Genomic DNA, 15,269 nt, shown 5'->3' on the forward strand with positions numbered 1-15,269 from the left:
AATCTACTGCTCTATGCAAATTAGAAATGTAAGAAAATGTACTCTAATAGGACCAGAGAAAACAAAACTGAAGATATTCTATTCAATCAGAAAAACTTTGTTTATATTTGTGATAAAAATAAAAATTTGCAAACAAAGTATAACATTGCTTAACAGATAAAATTTTCCACAAAAAATGAATAATGAATCCCTGGTTTTAGTGTATATTAAAGACTCTTAGACTCTTTCCAGAGAAAAATAAGCAAGCAGAAGCAGAAATGTACACATAATGGAAAAATCTATGTAACAAAAGTCACTTTACTTTATTTAAATAAGGGATTGGACAACTCAATTGAATTTTAATCTGTTTACATCCAACATTGGCATATAATGGACACCAAATAAATATTTGTTGTCCAAAGAAGTAAATATGAAGCTAACCTTGTAGTTTTCAAAAATCAAACTGTTTATTCCTGTACTTTCACCTGTTACTTTCACCAAACGTGAACTATAAGGTGATATTCTAAAATGTTATTTCATATTTTGAGTCATTTTCTAAAATGTTATAAAAATTAACATAAAATGTATGTTAATTACATATATAATTACAGTATGTTCTATTTGCCCTCAGGAATTTTGTTTTCACACTAGAAAAATATTTCTAGTCGGTTGTATATTGATATAATATTTATCACCAATAGAATAAGTAATAATAATAATACCTTACCCTGCATTTATTTTAAAAGGTGATATTTTAAATGGCCTGACCTAACTTAGAATCAAAGTAAATTACCAGGAGACAGTTGCTGCTTTTAAATTTTTTTTCTGTAGCTCCTTTGGGTGACTGATTTTCTTTTTAAACTTACCCCTTCCATTTGGCCTGATCTTTATCGAAAGAGGTAAAAGGAGGAAAAGTGCTGAATTGGAGGAAGAGGCTGGCTCTTAAGCCTTTGCTAAGTATAAAGCCAAAGCAGAAGAGAAAATTAAATACTACCAGTTTATCTACAAGGCACATTGTGTGAAATGCACACTCAGTGATCTCAGTACAAGTATACTATAATCTGGTGTGATCTGATTTTGACACACAGAATCTTAGTAGGAAAAAATTAACTTTCCTAACGGTGATTCATCTGGTGAAGGAGGGAAAGCATGGAAAGTTGTACCACACATGAATATGTTCCAGTGAGGGGCTAATTGACCCACTTGTCATTTACAGGATTATAACAAGGAAATACATCTCCAGCCTTCCATACAGCAGCACATTATTAAAGTTCTGTTTTACCTGGGCTATGCACCAGTATCTATGGGTAAAAGAAGAAATACCCACTGTTGATTGATTGATTTAATATAATCAACAACTGAATTATTTAGAGTCACAGTGGCAGCTTCCAGTTCACAAAATAATTAGCATCCCCACTCAACTGATAGCCATTCCCAGAGCATAACCAAGGCAGCCCTAGGCCAGAGGCTCCACAGAAGAAAGAAGGAAAAAGGTCTGGTATGTTAAATGAAATAAAGTGAAAAGGCATGATTTGGGAGGGGATAAATTTGTTTGAAAAATTACTCCTTTGAATGTTATTGTGCTGTGGCCTTTTTTATGGTCATAAGAAATTCATACTCATTCTTGTGAATAACAGAAATTTACTAATTGGCAATGAACCAATTTAAAAGTTTCATTGCAAAGTCTAAAACTCATATCTCCTTTGATTAATCTGATATGATTTAGTCTGAGCACAAACAATACACAGAATTTTATGTCAATTTTTATGTGAGTTGTTTAATACAGGTTCTAGTTGGAAATACTGGCAATACTTGTAATCATCAATGACCCATAATGCTAATAATATCTACAAAATTATTGATTTTTTTCTGTTTGTTTTATACTTTATTCTCCTCCTATATATATAAAAATAGGCATACTCATGGATGTGGATATTCATATTTAAGTCATTTTGTAAATGTGGTTACCAAATAATGAGTTCTTTAGGAATTATAGTAAATCTCACAATACCCAGTTTTTAATTTGGCATTTTGAAGAATACAGCCCACTCCTGACTTTAAAATATGTTATACTTCCAAATGGCTTTCTCCCCAGCCATGGAAACCAATGCAATAATAAAGGGATTATTATGGAAAATATGTATTCATAAGCAGGAAAAAAATGTTGTAAACAAAGACCAGTAAGGGAAGCTAACCCTTGAAGAAGGACTCTCCTAGTAATGAATTTCTTGCTCAGTGCCTGACATTCCACCAGTTGACCATTAGCTTGGTTGTTAATAAATATCTATTATTCAAAATTCCAATCTAATCTTATCCTCTAAAACCAGACTACTGGAGTGAATAGCAGAAGGGACAAAGAGGCAAGGGGAAAATGAAGCAGGTAGGAGAAATGGTCCTTAAGAAGGAAGAGAGATAAGTCAAAGGCAGTCTTCATTTAATCCAGGGGTCCCCAACCCTGTCTTCAAACTCTTAGGAACCAGGCCACACAGCAGGAGGTGAGCAGTGGGCGAGTGACAAGCTGCATCTGCCACTCCCCATTGCCTGCATTACCACCTGAACCATCCCTCCCCCGACCCCTTGGAAAAATTGTCTTCCACAAAACTGGTCCCTGGTGCCAAAAAGGTTGGGGACCGCTGATGTAATCCATATTTTTGGATTCAAAATAGCTGTCCCATCTATAAGAAACTTTAAGGAAACTGCTTTCATTTTCCTTCTCTCTTCAGCATTAAGTCGTCCTCCTCCCCACAAAACCCATGCAAGAAGTACAATATACACTAATATAAGGTACTTTACACGTGCGTTAAAAAGGCTTTGGTGAGCTAGCCTGGGGACGTAAAAACCCTTAGTATCAGTTAAACAAAAATGTTTGCTCTGGATTCAGAATAATTTAAATGTAATAATTTTACAGAGCCCCTACCCTGAGTCAGATATCCTTGTAAATATTTTACAAAGATGAATGAGATGTGGCTTATATTCTCAAGAAGTTCACCAACCAACCATCAGGTGTGGTTTTGTAACAATCACTTCATAAATGGAAGTGGGGGATGTAATGTGGGGGTGGGGACAGTAAAATCTAGATTAACTGGGGCTAACCAAGGACCCCAATTAACCACAATCCTCACCCCACACCCAAACTCAGTTTTTTAGTACAAAGCGTTAAGTCATGCCGACATTAGATTTTAATCCAAAAAACAATATAATATTTTATGAATGTGGCAGGAAAGTGCATATGCTTAAATTGAACAATGAACCTTGTAAGATCTTTTGACATTGATGCAAAAATTAAATTGAATTCAGAAACCAGATAAACAAAAACTTATACTTTAGAAACTTTTTTCAGAACAACAGTACCCAAAAAAATGGATTTTAGTTTAACTGTTAATCAGAAAACTCAATTAACCAGAAACCCCTATTTCCTAAGTCTTCTGTTGTTAATATTTTTAATTATACAGACCATTACAAACCCTGATTCAGGTACTTCCTAGCTGACTAGATGGGTTAACCTCTCTGTGCTTTGGTTTCCTCATTTGTAAAATACAGGTGATAATAGTAACTAAACATGTAAAATACTTTTAATAGTCCCTGGTACATAGTAAGTGCTCAGTAAATGTTAGAAATCATCATCACCATAATTATTAATGCATTACCTAGTTGTGTAGATAGGTTTATAGAATTAATCCCTTGGTAACCAAATAAATGTATGCTGTGTTTCTCCAAATGCACTCAACATTTCCTAGAAGAAGTGAGGCATTAGGAGATACAGCCAGACAAAATGATTGTGGCAGCCTTAAAAATGTCAAGAGGAATGCAAGGAGTCTCTCTCCGAATGTAAAAGCAAAAAGAAACAAAAACCATACAACCACAAAAACAGTAACAACAGAAGATCCTAGGCATTACTGCTTCCCATCCATCTTCTTAGGCTTTATTCTACACACACAGAGGTTAACATGGGAATGAAAGCCAGAAGAATTCTTAGATTCCTCAGAACACTGACACTGACTGACAAGTGAACATTTCCTCTCTGGGACTCCTTGTATAATATTTAGTATTGAAGGACTCAAAGACAGTAGAAAAGAAAAATGGAATTTTATAGTATGAGGAGTGTGTCTGTTTATAAAAATCTTGGTTACCCTTAACCTATCATGTATTTGTTCTAAGAATTTATAGGATATATTATAGTTACTGCACTTTATACTAAGAGTATATTCATATGGTAGACTCAAGATAGACGAAAATTATTTCTGGTGATATTATTTGAGTTAAGTACTGCAATTCAGAAGGAAAATATCAACATGGGCTTATACTTTAAACTAATGATTTACATATTTGTCTTATAAGGACTTTCCTCTGCATGAGGTGGCCCTTTGTCAGTAACACCTGACTCACCCTCCTCTTTCAATTAGGTCTTGGATGAGAGTGGCAAAGGAGTCAATTTATTGATGGATACTGTAGCCATACATTTAAGGCATAGAGTAAAATTCCACTAGCTGAATCATAATGCCGGCAAGTAATGAAACCAGTCCTATCTAGCTTCTATTTTAAGCCTGTCAACCTATAGCCACTTCCATTAATTTTGAAAGAGAAAAAAAGGAGCTTCTGGATTTTGAATGACTCCACGTTTATGGTGGGAAAACTGAAAATGCTCAAGAAACCCAACCCAGGCTAATAGTTTTGGATTCACAGTAATTGCATACATTTTATTTAAAAATCGTCCCGAGCAGTATGTGCCTGTTACCTAAAGCGATGGAGCAGGCCCCAGTTTTATGTCTGATTTGAAACCTGGGCCTTCAGTACAAGACATAACACCTACTGTGGCCTCTGCTCTGTCACTTTGCCATGCGATTCTAATGTAGTTTTACTTGAATAACATAAAATAACATATATAATGTTATTTATGTTATTTTCCACGTGAAGAACTCCTGTAAACCTTGCCGTTTTGAAACTCAGTGAGGCAGGCGTCTTAGACAAGCTGAAAAACAAATGGTGGTACGATAAAGGTGAATGTGGACCCAAGGACTCTGGAAGCAAGGTCAGTCGCTGCAGTTCGGGGCCTCCTCTTGTGTTCACAAAGCAGTAAATGGGAGCAATTGTCAAGAGTATATGGAAACAGTAAAAAATAAATGTTTCTCTATACACTGCCTAAACTAGAAGCTAATGTCATAGATTTAAGCCAAAGGGAGTAGCTTCTTAGAAAATTGCAAACTGCTCCTCAATATTAAGGCTTTTAAATAAACTTAAATTAACTGTAAAAATATATAAAATAATAAAATTCCTATATTATTCTCAAATATACGTACCACTAATAAAAATAGTGCTTCCAGATTTGGTTTTTGTTTGTTTGGGAGGCAAAGACCATGAAATGTATTATTTCAAGAACTGATGTATTCTCAGAACAGGAAATGGGGAATTGATCAGCAGTCATCTACAGAAAGAATATTTTAAACATTAAATATATTTTATTCAGAAGTTCAGTCTTTTGTCACTATTTTGCTAAGCATTCCACTTTAGTTTGAAGATGACCTATTATATTTTTGTTCTGATAAACAGAGTAAACTTTCCAATTCTGTTCTATCGAAATTATTTTAATAAATCAATGTTTATGAATAATATCTTCAGCTTCTAAGATCTCATTCATGAATTTTTTTAAAAGCAATGCAGGAACCTATAGGCCTGATCATGTTGAGTACAAATGAAAATAGTGTTACAAACAGTTATATTTTCATTTAAAGAAAAAAATGTAACAATTTATTAGTGAATCTAAATACCTGCACAAATTAATAGGACATATGCCTGAAAGCCATTGTTGAGGATTCTTGAAATCTTCATTTATTTTTTCCTGTAACTTCTTTTAGAAAGAAAGAAATTATTGGTTATTCTACGACATTAAATAAGTGACTTACATATATAAGAGAACCTCAGTTAATTTAAGAAAGAGACAAAGTAATGTTAACTGATCTCTATTCAGGCTTCTCCCTGTGTTTTAATCACTTTTGTCTGCCTTTGAACCAGAGTGGAATGAGAAAACCTTGGCCAAATAATGAAATAGCTATTTCAAGCCCTTATGTAAAGTTAGAGAAGCAAAAGTACTTAATGAGTGATTATTTTTAAAATGAAGTTACCCTAAATTTTTGGTCCAGTCAGTTGATGTTATGGCTAAGAGGACAATGTACATAGTACTTTTTTAAATTAAACCTTCTCCTAATAAAACTATTTAAGCTTGCACAAAACACACTGCTGACCATGGGGCATCCTTCATGTAGTCTACCCAAAATACTTATTCAAATAATGTTATATAATATATATTCACAATTTATGAAACATTATGAATTCTTGTTACAATTTTAATATCTTCCAATAATATGCTTGACTATTTCTGAATTTATTATGAAATAATATGTATTCTAAATCTCTGGAGAATAATATGTCTAAAATATTAACTGATCAAGCATTTTTAAGTGAAATGGAATCATATTTTAAAGTCAATAAAAATAGTTATAAATCTGTCCATAAATAATTTAGTTCTCAACTGACCATGGAAAAATTTGTATACTTTTAAAGTATCTTTTTAAAAAGTTTCCAATGTGTTGCATATATAGTTATTCCTAAATAGTATATAATATGTTAAAGTGACACTTTCCAGGAGATTTCTTAAACAGATGTGACTAAAAGAACAAATAACATGTACCCTAGCACACTATTTGCATATATTTGGTAAAGTCATGATGAACAAAATGTGAAACTGCTAGCTTAAAGTCCCTTAGTTCTTTAAGTAGGAAGTATGAAGTTAAATTTATTCAAAAGAAATATCAAACATTAAAAATGTTTTAATGGAGGGAAAGCCAAAAGTGGTTTCCTTCGCATGTAATTGGGTTTTAAAAATGTCATTTTCAAACTTAACAATAATAAGCCCACTTCTGCCTATGCTTGTATATGGCTAAGTATAGTGGTTTTCATTGTATATTTAGCAATGATAAATGTTATAGATTTTATTGAATGTAATTACACACAATTTATTGGTAATCATCATAACTTCACTTCTGCCAAGACCTATAAGCTTTATGTTTAGATCCATAAAGCTACACCAGTGACTTATACATGTTAAATAATTTCAGGTTAAATTAAGCATTTACTTTAATTAGCTTTTTGGATTTCATGCATTCTTTCATCTTCTGGATGTGACTTTGCACAGTTAACTCAAGTGTCTTTATTCCTTCCAGGACAAGACGAGTGCCTTGAGCCTGAGCAACGTAGCAGGCGTCTTCTACATTCTGGTTGGCGGCTTGGGCTTGGCAATGCTGGTGGCTTTGATAGAGTTCTGTTACAAGTCCAGGGCAGAAGCGAAGAGAATGAAGGTGGCAAAGAGTGCACAGACTTTTAACCCAACTTCCTCGCAGAATACCCAGAATTTAGCAACCTATAGAGAAGGTTACAACGTATATGGAGCCGAAAGTATTAAAATTTAGGGGTAGGACTTAGGGCCTACTACAGTGAGTGGGTGATGCATTCTGTAAATGCAGTGTTGTGACATGTCTGTGGTGGTATTGCTTGCTTCTAATTTAGAGCTTTACATTTTTGAAAACTTCAGTGCACTGTTCAGTTTTCTCTGGTTGCAGATGTACTGTTCGAAATTTTATGTTGCCAATAGATATCTGCATTGAAAGTGTTCAAAAGACAAAAACAAACTTCCAGAATTGCTCTGTAAAATGTTTTAAACAGTATATTCTACCTGAAAATTGGGAGAAATTTGAAATTAGATCTGGGTTTCCTTGTACACAGAACAGGCTAATCTTCTCTGGAACAAACTAGTTTTAAGGTAAATGCTAACAAAATAAGCATAAAACCTGTTTCAAATTATCAAAGCCTAGACAGTTGCCTATTTTTAATAAGGTGGTGTTGTTTTCTGAGAAAATATATGTAAAATCTCCAAGGCACATAGTAAGCACTCAATGCATTTTAGCTCCTATTCTAATTTGTTTTATATACTTTAGCCATCTTTCTATATTTTTAAAGAGTGAAACCCTGCTGTTTGTTCATCTGGCAGTAGTCCTTGAGTCAGACCTTTAGGCAGGAGTGATCATCAGAATATTGACTACAATTCACATTTATTAGATGAAATTCAACTTTTATTTTCACAGCATCACTAAGGTAAACAGGCATGTTAGGCAATTTCTCCATCAAAGATGTTAGCAATATATGTTCATTAGGAGAGACACAGTGAAAATAAAAATTGCAGTATTTATTGACTTTTGTTTTCATTTCAATTGTTTTTAAGTAAGCCAGATCAGTCCCACTTATATCCTCTCATCATGTGACAACAAAAAATTATAAGCATTCAATGAAATATAGGATGGAGGTCATTTTTTTTAAGACTCTAAATGTCTAGTACTTTTTCCCTTTGATAATAGAAAATGGTTTTAAAATAAGATCTGGAAGCATGTGTTGTTGCTTTTCTTAAAGTCAGGTCTCTAAAACCCATTTTCTGAAATTATATATAATGTCCATTCTATTACAATGATAAATGAAACTTTGAACTCCCAAGAGACACTTAGTGCTTGATGTACCCTAGAGTCAAACCCAATATAATTTTTATAAGAATAAGATGTATACCTGAGGTTATGCCAGGTAAACATGCTTGATTTTGATATTTATTTATTTTAAAAAAGCTATTGAGGGAGTTTCCTGGTGGCCTAGTGGCTAGGATTTCGGGCTTTCACAGCTGTGGCCTAGGTCCAGTCCCTGGTCACAAGCCTGGTGGCATGGCCAAAAAAAAATAGCTATTGAAATACTTGTTAGTATCTTAAAGCAAAGAGCAAAAGCCATCCCTTTTTAACCAAGATCTAATTGCTTTTATCCATAATCTAGAAATCAGTGACTGAGTACAACTGTACATAGATAAGCCCAAAGTGGTTCTTTCCAAATTTTCTGAAAAAGAATTGAGAACAAAATCCTCAATTCACTCATATCAGAATGTTTAGAGTATGTCTTCTAATAGCAGAACAACAAATTATGATGATGTCAAGTTTTCTTAGTCATTATAGTAATGCTTTCAACTTAATATTTACAGAATTGTGGAGAGATATTTCCCAAACAGCAAAAAACACTATCTGAGAAGTTTTCAGAGCCAATTATTTGGACTTCATTCTGTGATGAATTTCATAAGATATCGTTTAAAAGTTTTCTTTAGCGTAGAAAATGCATTCTAGAAAAATTCTAGAAATACTCATGGATGCTAGTTCAATACACAGTTCTGGGAAATTGCTAGAAAGAGATATGAATTCCCAGGTTATGTACATAAAATTCACATGTAATAAATGTTTTTGGAGTCAGAACCTAGTACTGTAGTTCATCACATGAATTGCCTTTAGAACTGAACTTTTAAGACAATAAATTTCAAATAAAAATAAAGCATTCGGGCTTCCCTGGTGGCTCAGTGGTTGAGAGTCCTCCTGCCGATGCAGGGGACACGGGTTTGTGCCCCGGTCCGGGAAGATCCCACATGCCGCGGAGTGGCTGGGCCCGTGAGCCATGGCCGCTGAGCCTGCGCGTCCGGAGCCTGTGCTCCACAACGGGAGAGGCCCATGTACCGCATAAATAAATAAATAAATAAATAAATAAATAAATAAATAAAGCATTCATATCCATATGACTTTTTAAAAAACTTAATGGCATTCAGAGCAAATGAAATGATCTGATTCTGTACAGAAGACTTGAGAGCAAGCATTTTCCATTGTACTCCCATATTAAATAGAATTTCAAAAATTCTATTGACCATAATTATGAAAATGACTGATAATTTAGATAATATTGTATCAGAATTTCAAAAACAAAACCTGAATGTCTACTTTAAAAGTGATCATCCCTTAAGGGAACACCTAATTAAGGTCACAGCCATTGGCCATAACATCCAACCAGAACCAGAACCAGATTATATGGTAAATTTATAAGAAAGTTTTCCAGTTTGAGTAGTCTCAACAGAGTCACACAAAGATGAATAGAAACAACATTTTATGTAAGAAGCAGGAGATATAAGTATAGGAAATAAGAATGCAGAGAACTAAGAATACTAAGATTTAAGGAGAGAATAAGCAGTTGTCAAAGACTTATTAACACTCAGTTGCATTAATCTATAGAGAAGGAGAGATTACTTGAGAGTACATGGAATACTTCCTGTTTTGATATTTTCTTTTCCTCATAAAGGCAATCAAGAAAATAAAGGGAAAAAATAGATTTTATGGCAAAAGCTTTCTGAAAAAATCACAATGCTCTTATTAATTATATTTTAATATTTCCTCTTCAAAAAATAAAACTAAACTAATAGATTTTTAAAATAATTATTTTACTTAATATTAAATGTTGAAAGGGAATCTGAAGAAACAAATTCAGACTGTCGTCTTGGTTTGTTTTAATTTAGTGATGAGTAATTTCTATAGAGATTGTCTCCTGACTCCTGATTATAAAGATAAGTAAAATTTAATTTTTGAGACTAGTTACTAAAGGTGAACTATAATAATGACCTCGGTGTTTATCATACATACATCAGTAGAAATTTGACTTCAACTTTCTGAAGTTATCAGGGCAACTGATCTCAAAACCTTCTCATTATAACAGTTTCTAATCCAATTTTTATTTCATATTTAATACATCATTATTCTAATATTTAAGTTACAGGGCAGAATAAATACAGGGATGGAATATCCTGAAGAATTAGGTAAACTTAAATTCACAACAGGGAATTAAGACACAGTATGAGTTATGAGAAAGTTATGATAAGCCACAGCAAACTTAGGGAATATCTCCTTTACCTTATTTCTTCTTGAGTTAACATTAAATTTCAGCTACTAGAAAGAATTTAAAGGCAATGAATGAACAGCAAGTAGATTTTCATAATAACACTGCCTGTTTCTCCTCAGTGTAGTATTATTACCTGCTACCTAATATGACAGAACAAGAATATAATGAGGATTTCAGAGACCTGACCCCATAACATCAATCCAGGAACTTCCCCAGTGATGACTGTTCAATGAGGCATTGAAACATGCCCCCTTTCAGTGCACTTACCTTTAAGCACTTAAAGCTTCTTAAAATATGAGCTTTAACTTCCATAGCAGGCATAGAATGAACTTTATGTCACTAATTGTCCTATTCTGGGTCATATCTATAGCTGCTGTGAATGAATGAACGTATCTGTGGATAGATCTGTGTTCTGAAAACAGGAAGATGTCATAAATAGTCTATATATATATACATATATATAGCTTGGTTAGACAATTCATCACAATTTTAAGAGTATAATCATTTAACTGTTAAGACATTTTATAACAAAACAATCCAAATAAAGAATGTTGTCAAACCTAAAGAAGCTTTTAAGTTGGACTAGAAATACCAGGGTGTAGAGTGCAGCAAGTTAAAAGATGTGTCCTGCCCAGATTTGCCAAACAAAATCTTGTTTTATGATTTTAGAATTAGTTCTTAAACAGATAGGACCACAAACTCTAGAGTGATTTATTCTTCCAGGTAGTTGAGCTTTTCTTTCCTGTGATAAGCAGTTTTCATATGACCAGAAGAATATGGAAAAAATGCAGATGTCTAATTATTGATATTTTGGTGTTTGTTGTGTCATATTTTGTTGAAAAGACAGAAATATTGTAACACTCCACATTCTTTCTGTTTCCTTTCCATGCAACCCAGCTGACCTTTTCTGAAGCCATAAGAAACAAAGCCAGATTATCCATCACTGGGAGTGTAGGTGAAAATGGCCGCGTCTTGACACCCGACTGCCCAAAGGCTGTACACACTGGAACTGCAATTAGACAAAGTTCAGGATTGGCTGTCATTGCATCAGATCTACCATAAAAACCAAAAAAATAATTGAGTGCCTTAATTAAACTGTGTTGGTGACTGATGGAAACGCAGCCCTGAGGGACACGCTAAGTGCAGGTCTTCGCAAAAAAATCCTTTGGCTGAGAGCGGGAAGTACATCCTAAGGCGCTGAACATCAGCAGCAGCAACATGTACATGAGCTCAGCTCGGAAACCCAAACTCAGATTTTATATCAGGAAAACTCAAAATTTAGAATTTTTTTCGGGGAGTGGGTAGGGGGAGCTGGGATGGGTGTATCAACAGCAACAGATTTCACTTGAGTGAACTTAAAAACTAATCAGACATCGAGTTAGCACATTAAACTGTGAAGTTCTTGCTCAGAAAGGCCTCAGTCTTCACTTCAAGGGATAAAATAGTTACAGAAGTCAATGAATATGCTAACCTGTGTCTCCAGAACACCCATATATTCATTGGAAGACTATCCAGCCAAGAAAACAAAATCACTAAACTCTGATAAGAAAATAATAAACAAACATGTAAATCCTGTGAAAAAATTTAAAGGAAGTATTTACACTTGCTTTGGAGAAAACAAATACTGAAACATGCTTGCTTTTTAACTGATGTAAATTCCGTAGAGGACAACACAATTCTTTTTTCTAACCATCTTAGGGAACAATACATTGCAATAATTGAAATAAATGCCATCACTGTAAGAAACTTTAGAGACTTTTTTAAAATATAAGTTGTTGGTCATCTTCTTGTTTGCTGTAACCTTCACTCTGTCACATGAATCAATGTCCACAGATTACATTTGTCTCACTACCAGGAACAAAAACAAAATGAAGACAACATTAATGTAAAATCATCAGTCCACAATGTAGACTCAGAAGAGACTACAGGTCACTCATATTATCTATATTATTTATAATCTTGTTCTGTGTACAAAATCGTGGTTTTTGTACCCACCAAAAAGAATAAACAACAGACATTCTTAAAATATTTACAGAGCTTAAAGTTTTTTCTTATCGTTATAAAAGTTATTTGAGAAATTGTAAGATTATAGGTGGGATTGTAGAAGTAAACTGTGGGCCATATTTAAAAATGTAGCAAGCCCTTATTATTTTTGCAGAGTAAGGTACTCTTTTTAACAGATCTTTGCTTCATTAGCAGTTAAATTGTCAAAGATGGAGTGTTTAAATTGGGGAATGAATCATTGTCATAACAGCAACATACCTGGTAATTATGTACTGAAATTTTACTTGGCTGTATTTTGCTGCATAAAATAATGTGTCTCTTGGGCTCCTCCCCCCATTCTCATTGTTCCATTTAAATCATTTGAAGGCACTAATAATATTTTGTGGTAGACAACATATGAAGAATTAGTCTTTGTTGAAAATTATACATGTTTATTTACAAAAATCACCTTAGTTATGTAGGGATTAAATTAACTTGGTTCAAAAGGAGGTTTAGATCATTTGAAATAATAAGTACCATAACACAGATAAACATCACAATACTTAGAGATCTTGGCAGAAAGCAAAAGATAGGATGATTTTGGTAGTCTGGCCTTGAAGGATGAGTTGAGTTTTCATAGGTGGAGTTTTTACAGGTGTTAAAAACCTTATAGGTGAGCAGTGACCCAAACTTTGGCTTGTCAGTGGATTGTTTAAGGAGTATATGCAACTGGATAAGCTGAAGAGAAATGGGTGTGATATCATGGAAGATAAAATTGGAAAAGTTGAAAGACTGATCACCTTGCTTCAACTCTCAAGATTCTCATCCCCCATTCAATTTCTGTGCTGCAGTAAGAGCAATCATAAAAAGTGCAAATCTGATAGCTTACACACACACACACACAAACACACACACAGAGTTCCCTCAGGAAAAACTGCAAGCTCTTGGGCAAAGCAAATGAATTGCTTTATAATCTGGCCCTTACTTATTTCTTCCATGAATTCTCTCCCCCCTACCCAACTTTTGCTGCCCACAAATGAACCTCAAAAGCAGGGACACTGCATTTGCTATTTCCTCAATCTATAACACTTCCCTATTTCCTCTTTACCTGACTAACTGGTACTCATCCTTCAGTACTCAGATCATATTTTACCTGCCCCAGGAAGATTTCCATGACTATCTACCAGCCCCTGCCCATGAGACTGAGTTAGGTGTCCTTTTGATGTTTTGTCCCCATCACAGCACTTACCATACTGCATTGTAATTGCCTGTGTACTTGTCTGTTTAACTACTAGACTGTAAGCTCTTTAAGGGCAGGGACTGTCTATCTTGTTCACAGTTGTATCCCCAGCACCCAGCACAGTGCCTGGCATATTGTAGGTGCTTAATAAACATTGTTGAATGAATGAATGGATTGATTTGAATTGAATTAATTTAATAGAAGCAAGAAAAGACAACATCTTCATCATTAACCGTCTTTTCCTCATTAACAGTGTGCGTTAAGTATATAGTGAGTCAAAGTGAAGAGTGAAGGTTGGCTGATTTCATGGCATTGTCTACCTCATTGTCTACAGCACTAAAAAAAAAAAGATCTGATTTTTTCTGATCAGATAAGAAGGTATTCCATGTAATTGTATCTAGCTATGAAGTAACTTGTTTAGCTAGAGAAACTGTCATAAGGTGATTAAGGTTTTAGCCATGCTTCTAAAAATAGCTTTCATTTAAGTCACAGAGTGGATTAGTGATATAAATTTAAGAAGTTATATTTCTTATAGTTTTATTGCTATATTAGTAATACTATTATATGTTTAAATTTCTGCGTTCCTTACAGAATAATTTTGTCAAAAACAAAATTTTAAATTTGACTTTAGTAAAAAGTGATATCTATCTAGACTCTAATCTGAAGAAATGCTATAAAGCTAGGAAATGTGATTTTAAAACATGTATGTCTAAGTTAAAAACATTTAAGCTAAAAACCTTAGTTCCATAAAGTAAAGAACTTAATTATCAAGCAAGCATGATCACCATCTAGGGCAGAATTTCCTGAACATTTTAGGAAAAGCCAATTTTGAAACTACATCAGCTAGTACACGATGACCACAATTGAAAGATATAAAGAGCCCTCAGGAGAACCACTTTGCTACACTCAATTCAATAGCTACTAATTGAAAATGCCACACTGTTACTACACTGGTTTCAGGCTTGCTTCAGGTTGCTCCCTGTTCTCCCACCTATCAACTATCAACTCATTCCATTTCCCTAAGGCATAGCACATAGTGGGTGTTCAATATATTTGTCAGTGCATAAACACAACTTTATACAGTCAGTATCAGTGAAAAAAGTGGTTTAATAACTATCCCAGAAAATAGACTATCCCAATTTGCAAAATCAATAAAGTGTTAATAAGAATAAGAACTAAATGAAAAGTAACATCTAGGAGTTTCTGAAAAGACAAATTGAAATTGCACAGATTCATTTGCCTTATATTTATCAATATGATGCTGCATGAAAAGTGT

At 34.0% G+C, this 15,269-nt stretch overlaps 1 protein-coding gene across 2 annotated transcripts in view; it reads left to right on the top strand.

The window, feature by feature from the left end:
* GRIA4 (glutamate ionotropic receptor AMPA type subunit 4) overlaps positions 1-11,832 on the top strand; it is a 543,339-nt gene extending 531,507 nt beyond the window's left edge. The window contains exons 14-16 of one of the 2 annotated variants that reach the window (XM_060105638.1): positions 4,894-5,008; positions 7,197-7,331; positions 11,668-11,832. In XM_060105638.1, coding sequence (XP_059961621.1) covers positions 4,894-5,008; positions 7,197-7,331; positions 11,668-11,832 — 415 coding nt within the window. The remainder of the gene's footprint in view (positions 1-4,893; positions 5,009-7,196; positions 7,332-11,667) is intronic. The other variant, XM_060105639.1, reaches the window with a different exon arrangement.
* The last annotated feature ends 3,437 nt before the right edge of the window (positions 11,833-15,269 follow it).

The sequence above is a fragment of the Mesoplodon densirostris genome, chromosome 7 (assembly GCF_025265405.1).
Source record: "Mesoplodon densirostris isolate mMesDen1 chromosome 7, mMesDen1 primary haplotype, whole genome shotgun sequence".
Taxonomy (NCBI): Eukaryota; Metazoa; Chordata; class Mammalia; order Artiodactyla; family Ziphiidae; genus Mesoplodon; species Mesoplodon densirostris.